General features: G+C 45.6%; 1 protein-coding gene across 6 annotated transcripts in view; it reads left to right on the top strand.

The window, feature by feature from the left end:
* Window positions 1-22,388, top strand: part of APLP2 (amyloid beta precursor like protein 2) — a 71,874-nt gene that overhangs the window by 17,918 nt on the left and 31,568 nt on the right. For all 6 annotated transcript variants that reach the window (XM_027092904.1, XM_027092903.1, XM_027092901.1 and 3 more), the window contains exons 2-3: window positions 18,678-18,851; window positions 19,679-19,802. In XM_027092904.1, coding sequence (XP_026948705.1) covers window positions 18,678-18,851; window positions 19,679-19,802 — 298 coding nt within the window. The remainder of the gene's footprint in view (window positions 1-18,677; window positions 18,852-19,678; window positions 19,803-22,388) is intronic.

Here is a 22,388-nt window from a genome sequence, read left to right as displayed (position 1 = left end):
GCTACGCGGGCCCCTCACTGTTGTGGCCTCTCCCGTTGCGGAGCACAGGCTCCGGACGCACAGGCTCAGCGGCCATGGCTCACGGGCCTAGCCGCTCTGCGGCATGTGGGATCCTCCCGGACCGGGGCACGAACCCATGTCCCTTGCATCGGCAGGTGGGCTCTCAACCACTGCGCCACCAGGGAAGCCCATGAGTATGCATTTTTTAAAAATTATCAAAATTTGTGAATTTTTGTGTAGCCATTTTAATATTGAAGATGGAAGAAAAAACATTTTCAGCATATTATGCTTTATTATTTCAAGAAAAGTAAAAACAACTGAAATGCACAAAAAGATTTGTGCGGTGTATGGAGAAGGTGCTTTGACTGATGGAAGGTGTCAAAAGTGGTTTGTGAAGTTTCGTGCTGGAGATTTCTCGCTGGACGATGCTCCACGGTCGGGTAGACCAGTTGAAGTTGATAGCGATCAACTAGAGACATTAATTGAGAACAATCAGTGTTATACCACTCGAGAGATAGCCGACATACTCAAAATATCCAAATCGAGCGTTGAAAATCATGTGCACCAGCTTGGTTATGTGCATCGCTTTGATGTTTGGGTTCCACGTAAGTTGAGAGAAAAAAGCCTCTTGACAGTATTTCCGCATACGATTCTGTACTTAAACATAATGAAAATGTTCGGTTTTTAAAACAAACTGTGATGGGTGATGAAAAGTGATACTGTACAATAACGTAGAACGGAAGAGATCGTGGGGCAAGTGAAATGAGCCACCACCAAGCACACCAAAGTCCAGTCTTCATCCAAAGAAGGTGATGTTATGTATATGTGGTGGGATTGGAAGGGAGTTCTCTATTATGAGCTCCTTCCGGAAAACCAAACGATTCATTCCAACCAGTACTGCTCCCAATTAGACCCACTGAAAGTAGCACTCGACCAAAAGCATCCGGAATTAGTCAACAGAAAACACATAATCTTTCGTCAGGATAACGCAAGACTGCATGTTTCTTTGATGACCAGGCAAAAACTATTACAGCTTGGCTAGGATGTTCTGATTCATCTGCCGTATTCACTGGACATTACACCTTTGGATTTCCATTTATTTCAGTCTTTACAAAATTCTCTTAATGGAAAACATTTCAATTCCCTGGAAGACTAAAAGGCACCTGGGACAGTTCTTTGCTCAAGAAGATAAAACGTTTTGGCGTATGGACACCAAGGGGGGAAAGCTGGCGGGGTGGGGGGGCTGGTGGTTGTGGTGTGATGAATTGGGAGATTGGGATGGACATATATACACTAATGTATAAAATAGATAACTAATAACCTGCTGTGTAAAAAAAGAATACATCAAAAAAAGATTAAAAGTTTTGGGAAGATGAAATTAGGAATTTGCCTGAAAAATGGCAGAAGGTAGTGGAATAAAACGGTGAATATATGCCACGGAGCAACTAAGCCCGTGCGCCACAACTACTGAGCCCACGTGCTGCAACCACTGAAGCCCACGTGCCTAGATCCCATGCTCCGCAACAAGAGAAGCCACCACAATGAGAAGCCCACGCACTGCAACGAAGAGTAGCCCCCGCTCACCGCAACTAGAGAAAAGCCCATGCGGCAACGAAGACCCAATGCAGCCAAAAATAAATTAAAAAAAAACCGGTGAATATGTTTTTCAGTAAAGTTCTTGGTGAAATGAGAAATGTCTTATTTTTACTTAAACACCCAAGGAACTTTTTGGCCAAGCCAACTTTTTGGCTTCTTTTGTTTATCATCCTAAGATGATAAACAAAAGAAGCATTTTAGGTGGTTGGAAAAATGACAATCAACACTTCTCCAGTCTTTTAAAAATAGATTATTTTAATGTAGCTTATCTTTTTTAAAGAACCTATTTATAGGGTTTACTTCCAGGTATTTTTACATTGTCAGCCATTAAGTTCCTGCTTTCAGTTCTTTTGGGTATGTACTGGAAAGTGGAATTGCTGGATCATATGGTAATTCTATGTTTAACTTTTTGAGAACTGCCAACCTCTTTTCCACAGTGGCTGCACCATTTTACGTTCCCACCGTCAGTGGCAAGGGTTCCAGTTTCCACACATCTTGGCCAACACTTGTTTCCTTTATTTTTATTTTTTTGGCTATGGCAGCAGCAGGCCCCCTTTATTTGTCAGAGATTCTCGTCTCCCCAAGGGAGGCTGAGTGTGGGTTGTCATTTTGTTTTATACCCCTGTCTGTTCTCTGTCATCTAGAGGCACAGAGTTTTCAATGCTTGTTGAAAAGCGGAGAAAGTTGGCTTGAAATCACCTCTTGCAGTAACAATTTATTACTCATTTTCAAGTGAATTGCAAACCACATTTCATAGCGGAACCTTCGCTGATTGGCTGGTTGACTAGCAGACCCTTCGCTGATTGGCTGGTTGACTCTGCCACGCCCCTCCCCCCTTTTGAAGAGGATTTCTGCTTAATGCTGTATGAGTGTTTTTCCTTATAGCAACTCTTTTTTCCTTCCCTCTCTGTCCCCCTCTCTCTCCCTCCCCCTCCGTGTCTCTCTCTCTCTCTGTCTCTGTCTCTCATAGCAACTCTTTAAGAAAAATGATTCCTTGAGGCTTGATTAGCTGCCTCAGGATCTACATTAATAAAATATCCTGCTGGGCTGTTGTTTTGAAAGATTAATCTTGTGAATTGATACAAGTCATTGAGACTCAGTGTTGGTTCGTGTTGTTTTTAAACAATGGAAATAGTAGTCAGGACAGATTAAAATCAGATTAAAATGTTTTAAGTATTGATTTTGAAAGATTAAATACAAAGCACAGACTCAAAGCTGATGAGCTCCCAGCCAAGCTGAGCCATTACGTGTGTGTGGGTGTGTGATGAGTGAAGAAGCAAACTTGTCACAGGATGGCGGGAGTTAAGGCAGATTATAAATCCAGCACCAGTCCCTGGACGATTGGATCCTCACTAAAATATCCCCGTGGTGATCTGATACTAGGCGAGCAGCATCGATGCCTGTCTCTGAAAAGCTATAGAAAATAAAATAGAACATAGACTCTGAGTCAATTTGAGGTAATGATGTTTGTTTCAGTTAACATTAAGAAGGTAATGTTTTAGCTGTACCACTTCTAGCATCCTTTTTACTTGGTAATTTGTGAAGATAAATTTCTTTTGGATATCACATCAGTATTTGGAACATTTTGGAGTTTTATGGGAGAAAATGTTTAGAAGAAAGCAAAGAGACAAAGAAGTGATCAGAGAGGTAACATATCCTGTACAAATATAGGGCCTCGATTACATCATTTTATACCAGCATAGGTAGGGTTCATTGTTGGCCAAGTAAAATATTATCATGTTAAATATTACTGAGACTAAGGTGTGGCTTTTGTGATGTTATGTGAGGGTTACTATTAGTCTTATGTACGTTTGGAAATATTTGAAACCCGTTTTTTCCATAGGGCCAAAGAATTCACTTTAACCTAATATGAACACTTGTTTTCATCCTGGCATCAGGCGTTAGAAGTGAGTTGCAAAAGTTCTTCCATTGAGCTACTTAATAGCTGTTCCCAAGGAAGGTGAAGGAGAATCATTCTAATAGGCCAGCACAGATTGCCCAAATTCGGCTTGGGTACTAAGTTACCGGATAGTATTATACTTAAATAGCTGCTTGGCCTGCCAGTTTTTGAAAGCTTCAAGGTGAGCTAGTTCTGATGACTTTGTAAGACTGCTACTGCTATAGAGTTTGGGAATATTTCCTTTTATATTAGGATTATTCTGTTCACGTGATGTCTCCCTTACCAGCCCGAGCCTCCATGTGGGTGAGAACTTGTGACTCTTCAATTTGTTGTCTCTGGAGCCTGCTCTAATAAGGCCCTTGCAAATGTGTATTGACTCAAGGGCCTGTGTGATGTGAGTACCATATCATATATACTCTATCTGTTCTGGCCTTTTTTTTTTTTTGGTCTTTGGAAGACCTTTGGGTTTTGTTCTGTGGTTGTCAGAAGCCTAAGAGAGTGTCTTTTTGTTTTTGTTTCTGTTTTGTCTGTTTGTTAATGTCTCAATCAGGCTTCTTTTACTATTTGTAGGATCTAATGAGTTGGGGGATGGAGGTGGGTTGTCATCCTCCCCCACCCTCCAGCAGTTGGATAAAATAAGAACTTGGGCTCTTGGCACTGTTCTACCCACTTACATAACCCATACCAAATCCTTTTTAAGAAGAAATATCTCAAGGTCCTTTTTCCTGTCTAATTCCCATTCATTATTTTACTTGTAACCACTTGTCTCTTTTGCACGAGCCTGGCCTCTTTAGAGAAGCTTGTTTCTCTTTAGAGAAGCTTACCCATTTAGCCATCCAAGGACCCCATTCCTGCAAATGCCAGAAACTCTTGCTAGCCTTCATAACGGAAGAAAGGGAACTGCAGTGAACGGAATCTACAGGTAAATGAAAAAAAGTCGTTGGGTCGTGTCTTCCCCTAGCACAGTGTTAGCTGAACACTTAACACAGCGCTGTCCAATAGAAGAAGGCGAGCCACATATGAAATGTAACTTTTTCTAGTTGACATTTTTTTAAAAAGCAAAAATAGGTGAAATGAGCTTTAACAATATAGTCTGTTTAACTCAGTATATCTGAGATAATTATCATTTCAACACGTATAATTTCCTGGATGAATGCAGAGGCTTCCTAAGTGGCCTCCTTGTCTCCACCTAATCTTGCCGAATCACACCCTCTCACCTTCTAAAATATGCCTAGCAGGGTCGTTCTGGTGCTGGCGCTGGAGCAGAGCCCCGGCCCAGTTTCCTTGGGGAAGGGGTTCTGGAGACTTAGCCGTCCACTCCCCGCAGCCCCGCGCCTACCCCTGCCGCAGCGCTTCTCAGATGCCAGCGCCGTCTCCACTTCCTTACGTCTTGTGCATAATGTAAGTGCTACACTGTAGGTCTGGGCTTCCCTGGGTCTGGATCCTGCCTCTGAGACGGTGAGCTCCCCAGATACTTAGACTGAGTCTTATTCGCTTACCCAGCGTATTCATTTGCTAGGCCGGCCGTGGCAAAGTACTACAGACTGCGTGGCTTAAGCAGTTGAAATTTATTGTCTCACTGTTCCTGGAGGCTGGAAGTTTAAGATCTACGTGCTGCTGGGTCACGCTCCCTCTGAAGGTCTGAGGGAGGATCTGTCCCAAGCTTCTCTCAGCTTCTGATAGTTCTTGACTTTGGGCAGCATAACTCCCATCTTCACATGGCATTCTCCCTGTGTGTGTGTGTTGTCTCTTCACATTTTTCCTCCTTTCATAGGGGTGCCATTCAGGTGGGGTTAGGGGCCACCCCACTCTAGTGTGACCTGATCTTAATTACTGATATCTGCAACAACCTTATTTCTAAATAAGGTCGCATTTGGAGGTGATAGAGGTTAGGACTTCAACATATGAATTTAAGGGGGGCACAGTTCAGCTCATAACACCCAGTGACTAGCATATTGACTGTAACGTAACTGTAAAATGATCAAATGAAGTAATCTGAGGAAAGGATCAGAATTTTATTTTCTTAAAGGCATTATGTTTAAATAATCAAGATAGAAGCTCTCAATTTTATTAATACTTCTCATCTCTAGTTTTCAAATATATTCATAGTTAGTGGCTTTTGAATTGTTGCACCTCAAGAGATGCAGGTGGAGGGACTTCCATGATGGTTCAGTGGCCAGGACTCCGCGCTCCCAATGCAGGGGGCCCAGGTTCCATCCCTGGTCGGGGAACTAGATCCCACGTGCCGCAACGAAGAGTTTGCATGCTGCAACTAAGACCCGGTGCAGCCAAATATTTTTTAAAAAGAGAGAGATGCAGGTGCAGGGTTCTAGCTCTAACTCTGTCCTGGTGAGAGAATGAATAGACCAACCAGGACAGAGAACAGGAGAGAAGAAAAGATGTCTATGCAGACTTGATGATGGACCTAGTGACTGAGCCAGCAGACCAGAGAAGCTGGAACCTAAATGCAGGGACACCAGCTAAAAGCAAGCTGATTTGCAGAGCAGACCTTGAATGAGGGGTGGAAGCATCAGGGTGAGGCTAATGGCAGGGAGGGGTTGAAACTAAACATGAGTAATCAGGCCCTGAATAACGCACCTCACCCCACCTCGCTGCACCTCAGGAGAAGACTTTTCAGGTTCCTTGGGACTCCAGGCCCAGCAGAACATGAGGCACTGAGAGGGGAAAGGCTCCCTTCCTAGGCCCCGCAGACCCGCAGCAGCCAGGCTCGGGGGCTGCAGTCAGGGAGGGAGCTGAAGGATTCCTCTCTGGACAAGTTCTGTCCATGTGCAGCAGGGTCCCTTTCCTAAACACTGAGTTAGATGACTTAGGGTCACCAGCCACTTCAGGAACACCTTGAACAAGAACAACACAGACGGGGGAACAGCAGCTTAAAGACCATGCAGGGAGCAGGCAGGTAACTTCAGTAGGCTCTTGATATTTACCTCAGAGAGGAGAGGTTGTTTCCTCTGTGAGATAATAGTTTGCAATAAAAAAAGGCTTTCCGAGAACAAGGAAGAGTTCTTGGTGGTTGGAAATGTGATACCAGACATTTAAAAGTCTGGTTAGAAATCGTTCTGAAAGGGAACAAAAAGAATCTAGAAAGGAAGAGGTAAGAAAGGAAGAAGATCAATGTAGGAGGTAAGATGCGGCTGATAAGAATTTCAGAAAGAGGAGAGGAAACCCAGGACTGAGTGTTTCTGCGATGATGTGGCCCACTGAGCGCTCAGGCAAGTGAATGACAAAAACTCAGACCCAGGCCTATTAGAATTGAATCTCAGGATACCGAAGATTGGTAAGATTTTACTTCCATGTAGGAAAAAACAAGACCTGCACAAAGAACGAGGGATCAAATTGGCTTTAGATGTACCAGCAGCAGTGCTGGAAGCTAGATGGCCCTAGCTCCACGTCTTAACCTGTGAGGGAAATTTGTGTCCAGGTTACAGTTTAGTGCTTGTCCAAATTGCCAACAAAGTGTGTGCGTAAGATAGAAAGTTTCATGTGTGAAAGTTTCTGGGAGGCTGTGGGAAGCGGTGAGCCACTGACACAGGCGGTTAAGTCAAGAAGGAGCAGAGGGCTTCCCTGGTGGCGCAGTAGTTGAGAGTCCGCCTGCCGATGCAGGGGACACGGGTTCGTGCCCCGGTCCGGGAAGATCCCGCATGCCACGGAGCGGCTGGGCCCGTGAGCCGTGGCCGCTGAGCCTGTGCGTCTGGAGCCTGTGCTCCGCAACTAAGGAGCAGAGTACTGAGTTGGGAACAGGAGAAAAGGGGGAAGCAGTTTTCAGGACGGTTGTGATCAGTCCCAGGAGTGGCAGCTGTGCTCAGGCCTGGAGAGTCATCAGCGCAGTTGAAGCAGGAAGACGGTGCCGTGTCTTCAAGAAAAGGGATCAGAGCCATCTCTGCAGATCTTCCTGGCAGGCTGAGTGCCAGCGGTCAGTACAGGCAAGTAAAGGAAGAGATGGCCTTGCAGAGGCCGAGGGGGGAAAATAGATGCCTAAGGAGGGAGCTGGAACTACAGTACCTTTTTATGTCATAATCATGTAAATAGGAGTATTGATTTGACCAGCGGAGCAAGGAGAAGAAGGTGGGTGAACGTAGGGTCTGGTGGTTTAAGAGTTCAATCCTTTTGACTAGAAAGTCGATCGATGATGTCCGGACTGAAAAGGTATGGAAGTGGTGAGGCATAAATAGTGGGAGAAAAGGCTGGAAGGGCCGCCTTGGGGTGGAGGACTCCGCTAGGAGCCTGGTGTTGGGTGGCTTTTCAGTCTGGGCACGTGGACTCAAGTGGCAAAAGATAAAAAATGGAAACTTGCCATGCTGCCTGAGTTGTTTTCATTTTACTTGTCATTCATTACAGATGTACTTACGCGAAGGCTAGCACAGCGTTGATCATTTAGAAATCGCTGCTGAGTGGTATCTGGTTAATTCTTACTAGTTTAACTAAATGTGTTGGAGAGAAAACAAGAGCACAGCCTTCAGCCAGACAGTCACTTCCTTGGGTGTGAATGATTACCTACTAGGTAGTTGGTGCTGTTTCCAGGTGCCGAGATTAGAAAACCCGGAGGGCCTGCCCCCAAGCACAGCCCTACCCCCTGCCAACCTGCATCCTGTTGGAGGGAGATGGGCAGTGCAGATGAATGAGCAGGTGACTTCCCATTGCTGGAGGGGAAAACAAAACACCGGCAGGGTGGGGCCTGTCCTTGGGAAGGGCCCCCAGAGATGCACATTTGAGCTGGGTCCTGAAAGGTGAGACGTGACAGCTCAGGGAAGAGCAGGGGCAGAAGTTCGAGGTGCAGAACCTTGAGGCAGGAGAGACCCTGGCTTGTGCCCAGGAGGGTGGTGTCCATCGCCAGATGGGTTGATGGAGGGAGCGGGGAGGAAGCAGGGGTCGTCAAGAGTTGGAATCCCTTGGAACATGAGAGTGAGTGATGTGTTCTGCCTCCAGATGATTCAAAATGCTGTGGTCGGAGTGGGTCTCGGAGGGCAGGGTGGACATAGCTCCCCAGGGGCCCACCTGACCAGTGGGACAGAAGTGCTCCTGGGCTTTCCCCTCTGGGAAAAGGGGACCAGCAAATGCTGAAATCTTGGTGTGTGTGAGCTGGACCACCATGCTGTGCATTTCCGGGTCCATCATGCACCCTGCAGCCTACCGAATGCCCCTCCCAGAGTTATGCAGTGCACACGTTTACATCCTTTTTATTCTTTTTACTTGGGCGTAGCTTTTCCTGCTCTCCTTTATGCATTTATTTAGTAGTTAGGTGGCTGGTACCCAGGAAGGCTAATTAATGGCAGAGACAGCAAGCAGTAAGCATGCTGACTAGCAGCTCATACTCGCTTTATTACTTTATTTTTTTAAATTGCTGTTAATGACAATAATGTGCATGGGCATGGTCCCAGACAGGAAGAATTGTTGTCTGCAGGCAGATCTGGTGCGAGCTGATAATACAGTATTTACTTTTACATTTAAATGCTGCGTAAATCATGGCAAAGATGCCTTTCTGACTTGATTTGAACTTGGAGAGGGTGGAGCTCTTCCATATTTGTGTTATTTTCATAGCGTTTTGATGGACATTAGAAGTTAAAGTGATTTGTTACATCAAGATTGATGTGTGAATATTGCTTGACCTAGTAAACGTGAAATGTTCAGCAGAATAGCATATGGAAATGGCCGATTTTGTATTTTTAAATGTGCATTTCCTCTCCCTGCCCTGTGAATGTCATCCTGGCAAATTGTCTTATTTTCTGTTTATAAGGAAGGAAAGATATCGGTTATTCACGGAGGAATTTCTGCCCTTTCTTGCCATTCAGCGTCACAGAACCTTAGAAATAAAGTGCTGACTCTTTGGTTTTCATGGAATAGTAAAGCTAAGAAAAACATTTTAGATAGATAAAGTTGTCAGTTCTTAATATTATGGAAGGAGCATTTTTAAAAAACAGACTACCCATTTATTACTGCTGCCATCCTATGAAAAACATTTTAAAGCAAAGGTAAAAAAGAGAACCTTAGAATTCAGGACAGTCACTTCTCAAGAGAGGGCAGGGCTTCCCTGGTGGCGCAGTGGTTGAGAGTCCGCCTGCCGATGCAGGGGACGGGTTCGTGCCCCGGTCTGGGAGGATCCCACATGCCGCGGAGCGGCTGGGCCCGTAAGCCATGGCCGCTGAGCCTGCACGTCCGGAGCCTGTGCTCTGCAACAGGAAGAGGCCACAGCAGTGAGAGGCCCACGTACCGCAAAACAAAAAAAAAAAGAGAGGACAGTTTGCATCTCAGCACCTTCGGCATTCGTGTGCGCACGTGCTCTCCAGACCTTTCTTACTTGCCTAAGATCTGTTGTTACAGACCTTACCAGGCAAGTAAGGTGTCAGGGAACCCCTGCTTTAAATTTAAAACACCAGTAAAAACTGTCCTAAATATTAAAACATGGATGTTTGCAGCTGCATGGATTTTTCTTATCTTTTCCCAGATAGTGTATTAAAGGAGAAAAGATCCAGTGAAATCAGTTCACATGTCTGACATTGGCTGTTGATGTTTGTGGTTGTAACATCTTGAAGTCAGAGCATTTCAGCCAAAGCTGACATGTTAGATAGTTTCCCAACTTAACCTTGGTAAAAATCACTAAGTTGAGTGTTTATTTTAGTGAAATATTTCTATCTGAAGAATAGAATTTTTTTAAAAGAGGTGTGATTTGTTGTTTCAAGTGCATGAAATATGCCCCCAAATTACCTAATTTTTAATGACTGACTTAATGCCTTTAAAATAAACAAAATATTATAGAGCATCAAATCAGCCAGAAGTAAGCTTGTAACGTCTGAGAATATTGCCAGGTGTGTGCTTGGATATTCAACAGAAAATTCCCCGTCATTTGTAGTATTTCTGTCATCTGTGAGTCAATAAGAATGACTTAGAATGAACATATTTAATGACTAATGTTTAATCATTTGTACTTCTGGGTGTTTGTTACTTGAAATCATTTCAGCCTTTTAAGGTTTAGGAAACATGCCTACACACCCCCGCCAACCCTGCCTAGGCTGTTTGTTTGGCAGGCTCTTGGTTGCTGCCTGAGTAATACTGGCCAATGAGTGCCGAGGGGAAGACCAGGTTCACACCATGGAGATCCTCTGATGTTAATATTCATACTCCATCCTCCTGGCTTTCTGACCTTTGCAGGTAGCAGCCTTCGAAGCATGACCTATTACTGCTTTTGTTTGGAATCATGCAGATTTTTATTCAGTGAGGAAGCTGCCTTTGTTTGCAAACCACGTTTCTTATGCATCAGGAGCTTTAGGAAAGTAGACTTCTGTCTGCCGTAGTGTGAGCCAAAGCTAATATTGTGGGGGTCATTTATTGTAATACCTAAGGGTAACGCCATATTTATGTTGCCCAAAAGTGAAAACTGGGGTCAGGAGAGAAACTAAATAACCTCCATGAGGCTACTTCGCTTGTAAGTCAGGGGAATATCCCTCAAGAAAACAGATTTAGAGAAATAACATAGTGCTTTTTTTTAAATTTATTTTTTAAATTTATTTATTTTTGGCTGTGTTGGGTCTTCGTTGCTGCGCGCGGGCTTTCTCTAGTTGCAGCGAGCGGGGTCTACTCTTCGTTGCGATGCGCGGACTTCTCATTGCAGTGGCTTCTCTCATTGTAGAGCACGGGCTCTAGGCGTGCGGGCTCATTAGTTGTGGCTTACGGGCTCTAGAGCACAGGCTCAGTAGTTGTGGCACACGAGCTTAGTTGCTCCGCGGCATGTGGGATCTTCCCGGACCAGGGATCGAACCCGTGTCCCCTGCATTGGCAGGCGGATTCTCAACCACTGCGCCACCGGGGACGCCCACGTAGTGCTTTTTTGATCACAGCAGTGTCTCTATAGAAAACACAGGTTCATTTTGACCTCACTTGCATTTGGCTGGAAGCTGGACCAGAGCTAGGAAGCCAGCAACCCCCCAGTGATTTTCTTTTAAATGGTAAGGCAGTATTAAATTGTCATATAAACATTTGGTGACTGAATTCCCTCAAAATAAAATGTGGAGTGTGAATGCAGCCCTCTTCAGGTGTGTCCAGATTTCAGAGGTAGAGGAGGAATGTGCAGCCTTCACCCCATTTCACGGGTTTGGGGAGGATGGCTGGTCACGTGGTGTGCCCATGGCTTAAGCCCTGGTTCTTGTAGCCAGAGAAAATGACATCTTCAGGAGCCAGCCGATGCTAACGTTCAGGTCGGGTGTTGTGCTTAGTGCTTACGTGCATTCTCTTAATTTAATCCCACAACAGGCCCCAGAGGAATAGTATGTCAGTAGCCCTGTTTTACAGATAAAGAAATTTAAAGCCTGATACTAATAGCTATCAACACTTGAAGAACTCCTATGTAACAAGCACTGTTTCAAGCACTTTTCATGTGTTAAACTCACTTAAACCTCAAAACAGCACTATGGTGTGTAGTTACTATTGTCCTTATTTTATAGACAGGAGACCGAGGTCCAGAGAGGTTAGGGAACCTGCCAAACGTGGCACAGCCTGTCCGTGATGGGGCTGGAACACGGTCACGGTTTGTCCATCTCGTACAGCCCGTGCTCTTCACCATCACATCACGTACTTTCTCCAGGGTCAGGAGTAGAGAGAGCAGAAGGTGAAGGCTGGCCAAGCCATGTCCCTAGGACCTCTGTTCCTGAGGAGGTCAGTTTAGTGGAATTCCCATTACAGGCAATTGGAAAGAAACACAGGAGCCTGTACAGAACTTGTTCACTTGAGAATTTTAGATCCATAAACACTGTTCTGCTTTTTTTTTATACTTGAAAGTGTTTTATGTATTTCAGTAACTTCCTTCATAAAAGACTCTTAGCTCTCATCTTAGAGACACGTACAGAAAGACAGACCTCTCTTAAATCTGGGTGCTTGGATCCTCACCAGTATAATCCAGTTGGACAGATTACCACGTTCCTATAAAAAGCCTTGGAGACAGTCTAAACTATTTTCAGTCTTGGAAATGATACATCATTTATACTTTAATATTTACAGCTCTAATAAAAGCAGGGATTATTTGTATAAATTACTGCCTATGAAAATGATACCTAACAGCTGGCATACATCAGTGGAAGAATAATGACCTTTTACATTCAGAGTTTTTCTGCCTAACCCTAATTCACAAGCTTCTAATTAGAATTAAGTTCAAATGTTAACAACAACAAAAAAAAGCCAAGGATTTTCAGTTGGCGTAACGTAAACTGTCACTTTTAAGAACAGGTTTCTCAGTTGCTATTCAGGCTGGAAAATGCTTAACGAGAATCCTGATATTTTATTAAATAGTGTGTTGAAATGTTTGAAGTTTGGAGGTTTTTTTTTTTTTTTTTTTTGGCTGCAGTGGGTCTTCGTTGCTGCGCGCGGGATTTCTCTAGTTGCGGTGAGCGGGGGCTACTCTTCGTGGCAGTGCGCGGGCTTCTCATTGTGGTGGCTTCTTTTGTTACGGAGCATGGTCTCTAGGCGCGCGAGCTTCAGTAGATGCAGCATGCGGGCTCAGTAGTTGCAGCTCACGGGCCCCCTAGAGCACGCAAGCTTCAGCAGTTGTGGTGCATGGACTCAATAGTTGTGGCTCATGGGCTCTAGAGCGCAGGCTCAGTAGTTGTGGTGCGTGGGCTTAGTTGCTTCACGGCATGTGGGATCTTCCCGGACCAGGGCTCAAACCCCTGTCCCCTGCATCGGCGGGTGGATTCTTAACCACTGCGCCACCAGGGAAGTCCTTGGAGCTTTTTTAAATTGAAAGCTTCACACTGTACTGCTGACCTCAAACTACAGTCACCCTTTGGACAGCAACAGAAGTGGAGTTTCTCATACGTGAGGTTCTGGGCAGAATTGTAATAGTCCTCCCATTGGAGGTAAATCAAATGTAATATATACACGCATGGGGTTTTACTACATTAGGGTATGTTCAGAATAAATAGTTAGGTTTTTCAGGTATTGGGCCCGCTCTGATCATACTTGCTTGTTGCCCTACCAAAGAGCGTGTCTTCTCTTTGCAGATTGAAACCATGGAGTCACAGTCGAAATTCAGGCAAGTGATGAATAGGATTTAAAAAAATTAGAACTGTTTTATTTTGAACTAATTTTAGAGTTTTTAAAAAGTTGCAAAAATAGTAGAGGGAGTTCCCCTGCACCCTTAGACTGCGCTTCTCTTAGTATTAACATCTGACATAACCCGTGTGCATTTATCAAAGCTGGGAGGTTGGCACTGGCACGGCAGCGTTAACTGATGCACAGGCCTTATTCAGATACTGCTCCAGTTTTCCCACCAGTGTCCTTTTCCTGTTCCAGGATTGTGTCTGGGCTCCCACGTTGCATCTTTTTTCTCCATAGCCTCCAGTCTGAGACAGTCCCTCGGTGTGTCTTTCCTCATCTGTCCTCTTACACGAATTATGGCTGGTGAGGTTGACGGCAGTGTCTCCACTGTGAAGTAGTTTGGCTTCCCTTTTGTAGTTAATATATTGGGGCGATGACCTTGAAACTGTGGATTTTTTAAACTTCGTTTGATTAAGTAAATCTTAGGTGCAGGTTTGTGGACACAGACCTAAGTCATTTTAATTTAGGAATCATGAAGTACCATTCAGAACTTAAACAAACAAATGAATACAGGATCTTCACATTCATGAATAGATTGTCATTTCACTGACATATTCATTTAAAAAAGGAGGGTCAGGGCTTCCCTGGTGGCGCAGTGGTTGAGAGTCCGCCTGCCGATGCAGGGGACACGGGTTCGTGCCCCGGTCTGGGAGGATCCCACATGCCGCGGAGCGGCTGGGCCTGTGAGCCATGGCCGCTGAGCCTGCGCGTCCGGAGCCTGTGCTCCACAACGGGAGAGGCCACAGCAGTGAGAGGCCCGCGTACCGCATAAATAAATAAATAAATAAATAAATAAATAAATAAAAAGGAGGGTCTTTGAGAAGAGTCTGTGTCTTGATGTCACTCCTGTGCCGGTGGTGAGTAGGTGGTACACGTACAGTGCTCTAATGGGAGCTGGAGCTGTGCTGCCCTGCTTCTCGGGGGTACATGGACCACAGGAGCACTTCCTGTCGCGGGAAACAGACTCCCTCAGGAATAGAATACAGCCCTCCTCTTTGGAGGACACTCCCTCCATGGCAGGCACTTTCACAGAGCCTGGAGCCAAGTTGGAATCTGGGGCAGTAGCTGTAGTGAGGAAGGAAGTAATGGATTACCTGTTTGCTCTGGATTGGGAGGCTCTGTGAAGGGAGGTGGGGCTGAGGTGGACCCAGGAGTTGCTTCTCTTGAGGTGATGATTAAAGGCCCTGTTTGAAGTTACGTTCAGATTTATGTTTGTTTCTATTTATTTATTGCGTTAAAGCCATTTCAGGTTTTCAACCAAGTTACTAGAAGCACTTTTTACCAAGTTGAATTTCCATCCTTGAGTAGCTGAGTCAAATTAATAAAATGGAATTTCTTAATAAGAATGAATTATTAAGTTAAATGGAAATGCTGAACTAGGAAAGCAGTTGATGCAATTTGTTTTCAAAGCCTTAAAAATGCTGCAGTGTTCATAGATCAAGGGCTGGCCGCGGTGCCCAAGCGGGGGCGTTAATTTTCTTTCCTAGAGGATTTCAGGTTCACAGGATATCGGAAGTGCTGACTTGGCAACGAAATCCCATTTGTAACATGTTAGGTTAGGAAACAGATTGATTTATATGTTGATGTAATGGGTCAAGGCACAGTGTGTGCCTCCGAAAATGGAGAGCACGTTAAATAAGAGCATTTTCAAAGGAAAGAAGCACAAACATTACAGGAAAAAGCGATCCTGTTATACGCTGGGTAAGGTTGGGGTATGTTTGGTTAGTTGATCCCTAGATGTGGTCCGCAGAGGCTTTTTATATTCCAGATGATACCTTCTTGAGAGTCTCTGATGGCCACAAGGATTAATCTTTCTGAACTCAGAAATGAATCACGGCAGCATATGAGCTGTCTGGACTGATTCCAGTTACCCTCCTTTTCCTTGGTGGGAACTGATGTGAGGAGCTGTGGCTGCCAAGCTGCCTCTTCCTGCTGCTTTAACCTCTGGTATTTTAGATCCTCTTTAGGGAAGGCACTGTTGACCATCTCTGCAGAAAGATCAAATGCACTTACCACCGATGTATTGACCTCAGTGGTTGACCCGTAAACTGAGCATTCATACAGTTGGAACTCTTGTGGCCTTTCAGCCAACAGCCATAGCGAGCCACACATGGACTGTCTTCTTCAATGTTTGTTTTTTTTTTATTTTGCGGTACGCGGGCCTCTCCCTGCTGTGGCCTCTGCCGTCGCAGAGCACAGGCTCCGGACGCGCAGGCTCAGCGGCCATGGCTCACGGGCCCAGCCGCTCCACGGCATGTGGGATCTTCCCGGACCGGGGCACGAACCCGTGTCCCCTGCATCGGCAGGAGGACTCTCAACCACTGCGCCACCAGGGAAGCCCTGTCTTCGTCAATGTGATGAGCGACTGCTTGCACAGTTTTGACTGTGGCCTGGGTGAGCTCATGTAATTGACTGAAGCTGTTTCTTACCTGTATTCATTTTTGGAACTAAAGAGGCAAATGCCTCCCTCCCCCGCCTCTGTACTTCTGAAAGATTAGATACCACCCTGACATCCTATTTAATGTTAAAATATACCAGTCCGTAGAGAGAATTTAGAAAGGATTGCTCAGCGTCTTTCGCGTTTAACTGTGGTAGTTCATTTATAGCAGGTTTAGGAAATGCTTTCCTTCTAACATGTAGATTTGGCTTTCTGGCTTACATATTTATCATGTCTTCCTGGATTTTCTTTGTTCGTTTCTGTCTGAGCTTTTGAAGAGTAGGAAGGAATGAATTTGCTGGAACACTGGTTTCGGTGCACAGAGCATCCCTGGGGTTTGCTTGCCTTTGTCTCTGTATGTACCACTTAATGTACTGTGTGCCCATTTCCCTCCGTATCATAACCCAAGTTTCTAGCCTTAATCCTTAGATATGCCTCCCAGAAGAAGAATGGCCAGTAGAAGAGGCATTTTTGTGCACATCTCCAGCTCAGTGTGAGAATTAAGTGCCTTTGTCATGTGCATCTTTATACCTTTTAATGATCTGTTTGAATTAAACGCCATTAAGGTACTACCTATACCTTCTTTCCACAGATACCTTTAAATGTTTTTTCTTTCTTTGGGGGAGACAGGACTTCACACCAGTCTATAGCTTCACGTGCAGTTATCGTGAACGCACAGGATCTGTGTCTTCTACTTTAATAGATGATTATTCATCACAGTGGGGTGACAGTCTATTATACTTAATAAAGTTGCTGACTGTTCTCCTCGTTGGATTTAACTGAGGTGTTTTTCAACCCTGATTGATCTTGGCGACATTTTAGATCCAGATTAGCTTTCTCCCAGCTATCCAGCAAGCGTTCGTGCTTCCTTCTCTTGCGCTACTGGAAAGCAGGCTAATTTTAATAAGCTCCTAAGCAAAACGTGTAGGTGGTAAATTTGTCCTAGAAGATCGGGGTGTATTTCAGAATCAAACGTAGGCTCCTAATTGGAAGGACCATTCATGTCTGTGTAACCAGTCCATCAGCACAAATGCAGGAGACTTGCCTGGAAAGCACACAGTTTTCCATATATTTTAAAAGTCAGGGAATTCCCTGGCGGTCCAGTGGTTAGGACTCTGTGCTTTCACTGCCAAATGCATGGGTTTAATCCCCAGTCGGGGAACTAAGATCCCACAAGCTACAGGGTATGGCAAAAAAAAAAAAGTCATATCTACTTTTTCTTGTTAATAGGAAAACCATTTAATACCAATGCTCTTTGCTCTTTTTGAAAAGATCATAATAGGCCAGATAGTCTAACCCGACCCCTCAAGTTTTAACATTTTAAAAAGATGTTTAATTTTTGTTTTGAAACAACTTACCCATTAGGAGAGACCACAGAACTTTATTGTGAATGTAACCATCAATATTGGTATATCTTTAGATGCAGGGATGCCTGTGTTTTTTCTGGTGCACGAGACTTTGTAAGAGCCTCACTGTCATCGTACGTAAATGTTTTTTCTCACCTGTAATTTGTGAGCTATTGATGGCTATGGATAGTTGATTTTTTTCCTAACACGAGATAAAATTGTTCATGAAATCGCTTTTAGTGTTCTCTTTCCATGCACGACGCCATTGCTCACTGAGTCATGCAAGCCATGCTGCCTCTTGGTCACCCCCCAGCCATCGTCACCCAGTCTTGCCTGCACGGCTGTCTGCCGGTGCTGCCTTACCCAAGTACTGTCATCTCTCCAGCTCCCGGAGCCATCCCCCTGCCTACAGAGAACATCAGAGCTGCATTTGAAAAATATTAACTCTGTACTTAGAACCCTCAGCACTCCATCCTTTCTTGGTCTACAGACCATCCAGTCTTGACCATGTGTGCCACCTACCCTTCCCTTGGACCCTCCACAGACTCACAGTCTACATTCTCCCCCAACGGGGATGGCCAAAGCCACTCCAGTGTCACAGCCCTTGGACCCTCCACAGACTCACAGTCTACATTCTCCCCCAGTGGGGATGGCCAAAGCCACTCCAGTGTCACAGTTCAGGAGGCTTCCCCATCACCTCCTACACAAGCCTAAGTCACATTCCCTTTTTGTTTTGTTTGCTCCTTCAGCTCTATGTTCTTTTCCTTCGTAAGACATCTGGGAATCTTTCTGTGTGAGAATTGACTCTTGACCTAGACCATAAACCCCAAGAGGGCAGGGGCCGTAACCTTTTGCTCAGCCTTGTGTCCTGAGCATTCAGCACGTTGCTGTGCAAAAATAGTAGTTGCTCAGTAAAATGTTGTCACGTAAGTGAATTGAGTAAAATTGCTGGAACTCTCGCCGTTCTGTACTTTTGTGTTTTGGTGTATTAAGGAATGGAAAGTGGGTTTGCTTGTATTAGAGGGGACTGCAGGTGGATTATGGGTTCCCAAGTCAGAAGTATCTAGATGGGGAGTGGTGGTTACAGTTCCCATGCACATTTCTCTCTAATTATATATGTCCAAAGGTCATTTTTTATTCTGGCTTAGTTCCTGGGAAAAGGATTTGTTTATGAAGAAAAAATAGTAAGTAATGAAGATTTTTTAAAAGGTCAATTCTACTGTCACAAACCGCTACGTGACTCTCCCTCCGTGCCACCTCTTGGGAGTGAACCTGGAATTTATTTTCCCTTCGATAGGCCCTCGCAGCCAATGCTGGAACAGGGTTTGCTGTTGCTGAGCCTCAGATTGCAATGTTTTGTGGAAAGCTAAATATGCACGTGAACATTCAGACTGGGAAATGGGAACCTGACCCAACAGGCACTCAGAGCTGCTTCGGAACAAAGGAAGAAGTTCTCCAGTACTGTCAGGAGGTAAGCATGCTGCCAGAGACTTAAACGTTTCTGGGTCACGTTTGAACCCGTTTGCTTTAGAAATAGGTGCTCTGTCATTCTGCTGTTTTGACCTAAGACCAAGCTGGTAATGATGGGGGCAGCAGGCTTCTGTTCTGAGTGTGCACTTGGCCTGGGTGTGCTGTGAGCTCTCTGTCCTTTCTGGACGGAATACTGCAGAAGCTTGGCAGGGCCTTAGAAGTGCAGCCTGGTTCCCTTGGCTTCCCACGTGTTATAGGAAGTTGTGAAACAAGCCCAGTGTCACGTGTGTGCTTGTGTTTTGCACTTGCTGGTAGAAGCCACCAGTATCATAAGGGATTATCTCATGTCTGATTCAACAGACTTTTTGGGTCAACGCTTGACGTAGAAAAGCGTATGAGATGTTTTAATTTCTTACCAAAACTAGCCTTTGGGGTCAGGGTTGGAATATTATTCTATAATTTCATTAACACACACTTCCATAGACTTGCCTCTTAAATGTTTTAGTTCTTGAACTCAGCTATTTGCACACACCCTACAAGTGGACTTGATGCCTAATAGACTTGTTTGGGGCCGAACGCTTGCCGCTTGTGTAGGTCTTTTTTCAAAGAGAATGTGTTAGAAGTGGTCCAAAATCTACCTGTCAAAAGAAAGCTAACAGTTTCAGTATCTCTTTGCTTGATTACTTCCGTTGGAACCAGGCAGCAGCGGGGATTTATGTAGGACGATGGGGAAGCTGAGCACGCAGACATTTGTCCTGGCTCACCAGCGAGTGTTCATCTTTTACGGACAAAGTCAGTCTACTGTGTGTGTCTCCTCTTCCCTTGCAGATGTATCCAGAACTGCAGATCACAAATGTGATGGAGGCAAACCAGCCGGTCAGCGTGGACAACTGGTGCCGGAGGGACAAGAAGCAGTGCAAGACCCACATCGTGATCCCCTTCAAGTGTCTCGGTGAGCGTCCGGGAGCACCTCTGGATTCCTTCTCAGGAATGCGGGGTCCCCGGTGTTACACTTCATCTTCTCCTGGCTCACAGTGAGATGTCGCCATCTGTCAGGAAGCCAAGGGCTGCAGGAACTTATTGGGGGACTGGCTTTTGAATACTCACGGCTTTCTGGTGTCGATCAGGGACTTGTCTTTGATGGTCACTAACTCTACCTGTCCCATCATGGGCATCCTGTTTTTTCAGGATGAGCCTCTTCCACACCCCTGAGTGAACGTGCTGCGCTCAGAGTGGTCCAGCTTCGTTCACACCGAGAGTTTGACATTACTGTTGATAGTCCTGGGATCAGTAGTACCGAAACAGCCGAGGGGTGGTCTTTCGTTCCCCTTTCTTTGCCCTACACACATTTTGCAAGCACCGAAATCCTGTATTGTTAGCCACACCAAACCTGTGGCAGTTTTCAGAAGCCGAGAAGTGAGTCGTAGCTGCCTGTAGACAGTCAGGGATGCGTCGGCCAGGCCCTGTGCCACCTGCCTTACTGAAGGGTCAGCTGATAAGGGTGTTTATGACTGTGTGTTTCTGTTAGCAGTCAGACCTAACTCAAGTGCAGCCATAACATTTTATTACCCAGAAGTAGAGTCGCTGCTCCAAATGCCCTTTTAGTGAATGTGCTCATCCTGACCACTGAGCATTGACACATCTGAGTTACGTTCGCGCGTCTGTTGCCTGGCTGACTCAGGAACAGATTTGGTCGTAGAAACTTAAAAGGGCGAAACGATCAATTTCAGATGATCCACGATAGGACTGACATAGATAGAGCACTAACATAGCCTGGCTAGCTCTGCGGATGTATTTAATTTTAACCACTAACTTAACCTGTTCCCCTCCCTCCTTCATTAAAATCTTTCTGGGACTTCCATGGTGGTGCAGTGGTTAAGAATCCGCCTGCCAATGCAGGGGACACGGGTTCGAGCCCTGGTCTGGGAAGATCCCACATGCCGCGGAGCAACTAAGCCCGTGCGCCACAACTGCTGAGCCTGTGCTCTAGAGCCCACGAGCCACAACTACTGAAGCCCGTGGGCCTAGAGCCCGTGCTCCGCAACAAGAGAAGCCACTGCAATGAGAAGCCCGTGCACCACAACAAAGAGTAGCCCCCGCTCGCCACAACTAGAGAAAGGCCGCGCGCAGCAACGAAGACCCAGTGCAGCCAAAAATAAATAAATAAATTTATTTAAAAACAACAACGACAAAAAAAACCTTTCCTAACATGGAACTCATTGCTTTCTCATTCTCACAGGTAGCAAAGTAACAGGAAGAGGCAGCAGCTGAATAACAGTATTTACCGTAGCAGTTACTTTGTTTTAAAAGTATTGAGTACGGGGGAAAAGAGGACAGGTGTGTGCTTAACACCATTTACTTAAAACTGAGCCCCATGCAGTAGTGTGAGCCTTGTGAATGGTTTTGTGTGGTGTGGTTTAAAGATGTTCTTTCATTCCCTTTGGCTGTAAGAAATCTCTGAGTATAAGGTTTCATTCATTCTCTGTAAAATTCTCAAACTTAAGAGAGTACCCTTGAATATTCGTACACGATAGATAGTACCTAGCAATCATTTTCTTCCTTTTGCACTGTCGTTACCAGAGGCTTTGTGGCCTGGTCTTCCCCATCCTGCATATTCTTTGTCACTTGTTGGCTCCACTACCCACCCAGGACTCTGAGCTGGAGATCTGGGAGACCTGTATCTCCCCACACCCAGCCAGTTCTCAAGGCAGCCTGGTTTTTACCTCTTAAGAATGGCTTATAACCATGGTTCCCAAACTGTGCACAAAGGCACCCCAGGGCACTAGGGATATTTTTGATTTTCAGGGAAAGCATGTCAGACATTGTGAGCTAGCCGGAGGCGTTCACAGTTTCAGCATCAGCTCATCCCGTTCCTTTCGATGACCTCATGTCTTTGTGGGGCTGCTGCTTAGTGGTTTCTGTGAGGAGAAGCCAGCATTGCACCAGAATTGCTGAAGAAATGGGGGTGATGGTGCTGAGTTCTCCGTGCAGGAGAAGCTGTGCAGTGCCCAGCAGGCACAAGGTGTCAGACACAGGTGCTTTTTACTAAGTTGTCACCCTGACTACTTAACTTTTCGGCACCCTTTTGGCCTGAGGGGTGCTGTGAAAAAATTCCTGGGACACCCAGAGTACTGTGACTGGGGAAACTTTGGGAACCTCCGGCTGGTCCGTCCGAGTCCCCTGCTCTACCTCAGTCTTTTATCATTTCCTGCCTGGACTGTGAGAACCGCTTCTGCGCGTTTCTCAGTTCTGTTCAGTCCATTGCCCTCCCTGATCCAAAATGAAGACTGATCTGTCTCTCCTGCACATAAAACCCTTCAGTAGCTCTAGATCTTCTTCACTTAAAAGACCAGGTGTAAGCGCCCTTAGCACAGTTTGGAAACTGCATGGTGTGGCCCTTGCTTAGCTCTGCTCCGTGCCCCCAACCCCTGCTTCGTCCTCCCCGCCCCTTCCTCGTCCTCCCCGCCCCTGCTCCGTCCTCCCCGCCCCTACTCCGTCCTCCCCGCCCCTGCTCCATCCTCCCCAGCTCCGTCCTCCC

Source organism: Aethalodelphis obliquidens, unplaced genomic scaffold (assembly GCF_003676395.1).
Source record: "Aethalodelphis obliquidens isolate GAN/ISIS:26980383/991018 unplaced genomic scaffold, ASM367639v1 scaffold82, whole genome shotgun sequence".
Taxonomy (NCBI): domain Eukaryota; kingdom Metazoa; phylum Chordata; class Mammalia; order Artiodactyla; family Delphinidae; genus Aethalodelphis; species Aethalodelphis obliquidens.
The sequence above is the reverse complement of the archived record's forward strand: the minus strand, read 5'-3'. Positions and strand labels throughout refer to the sequence as shown.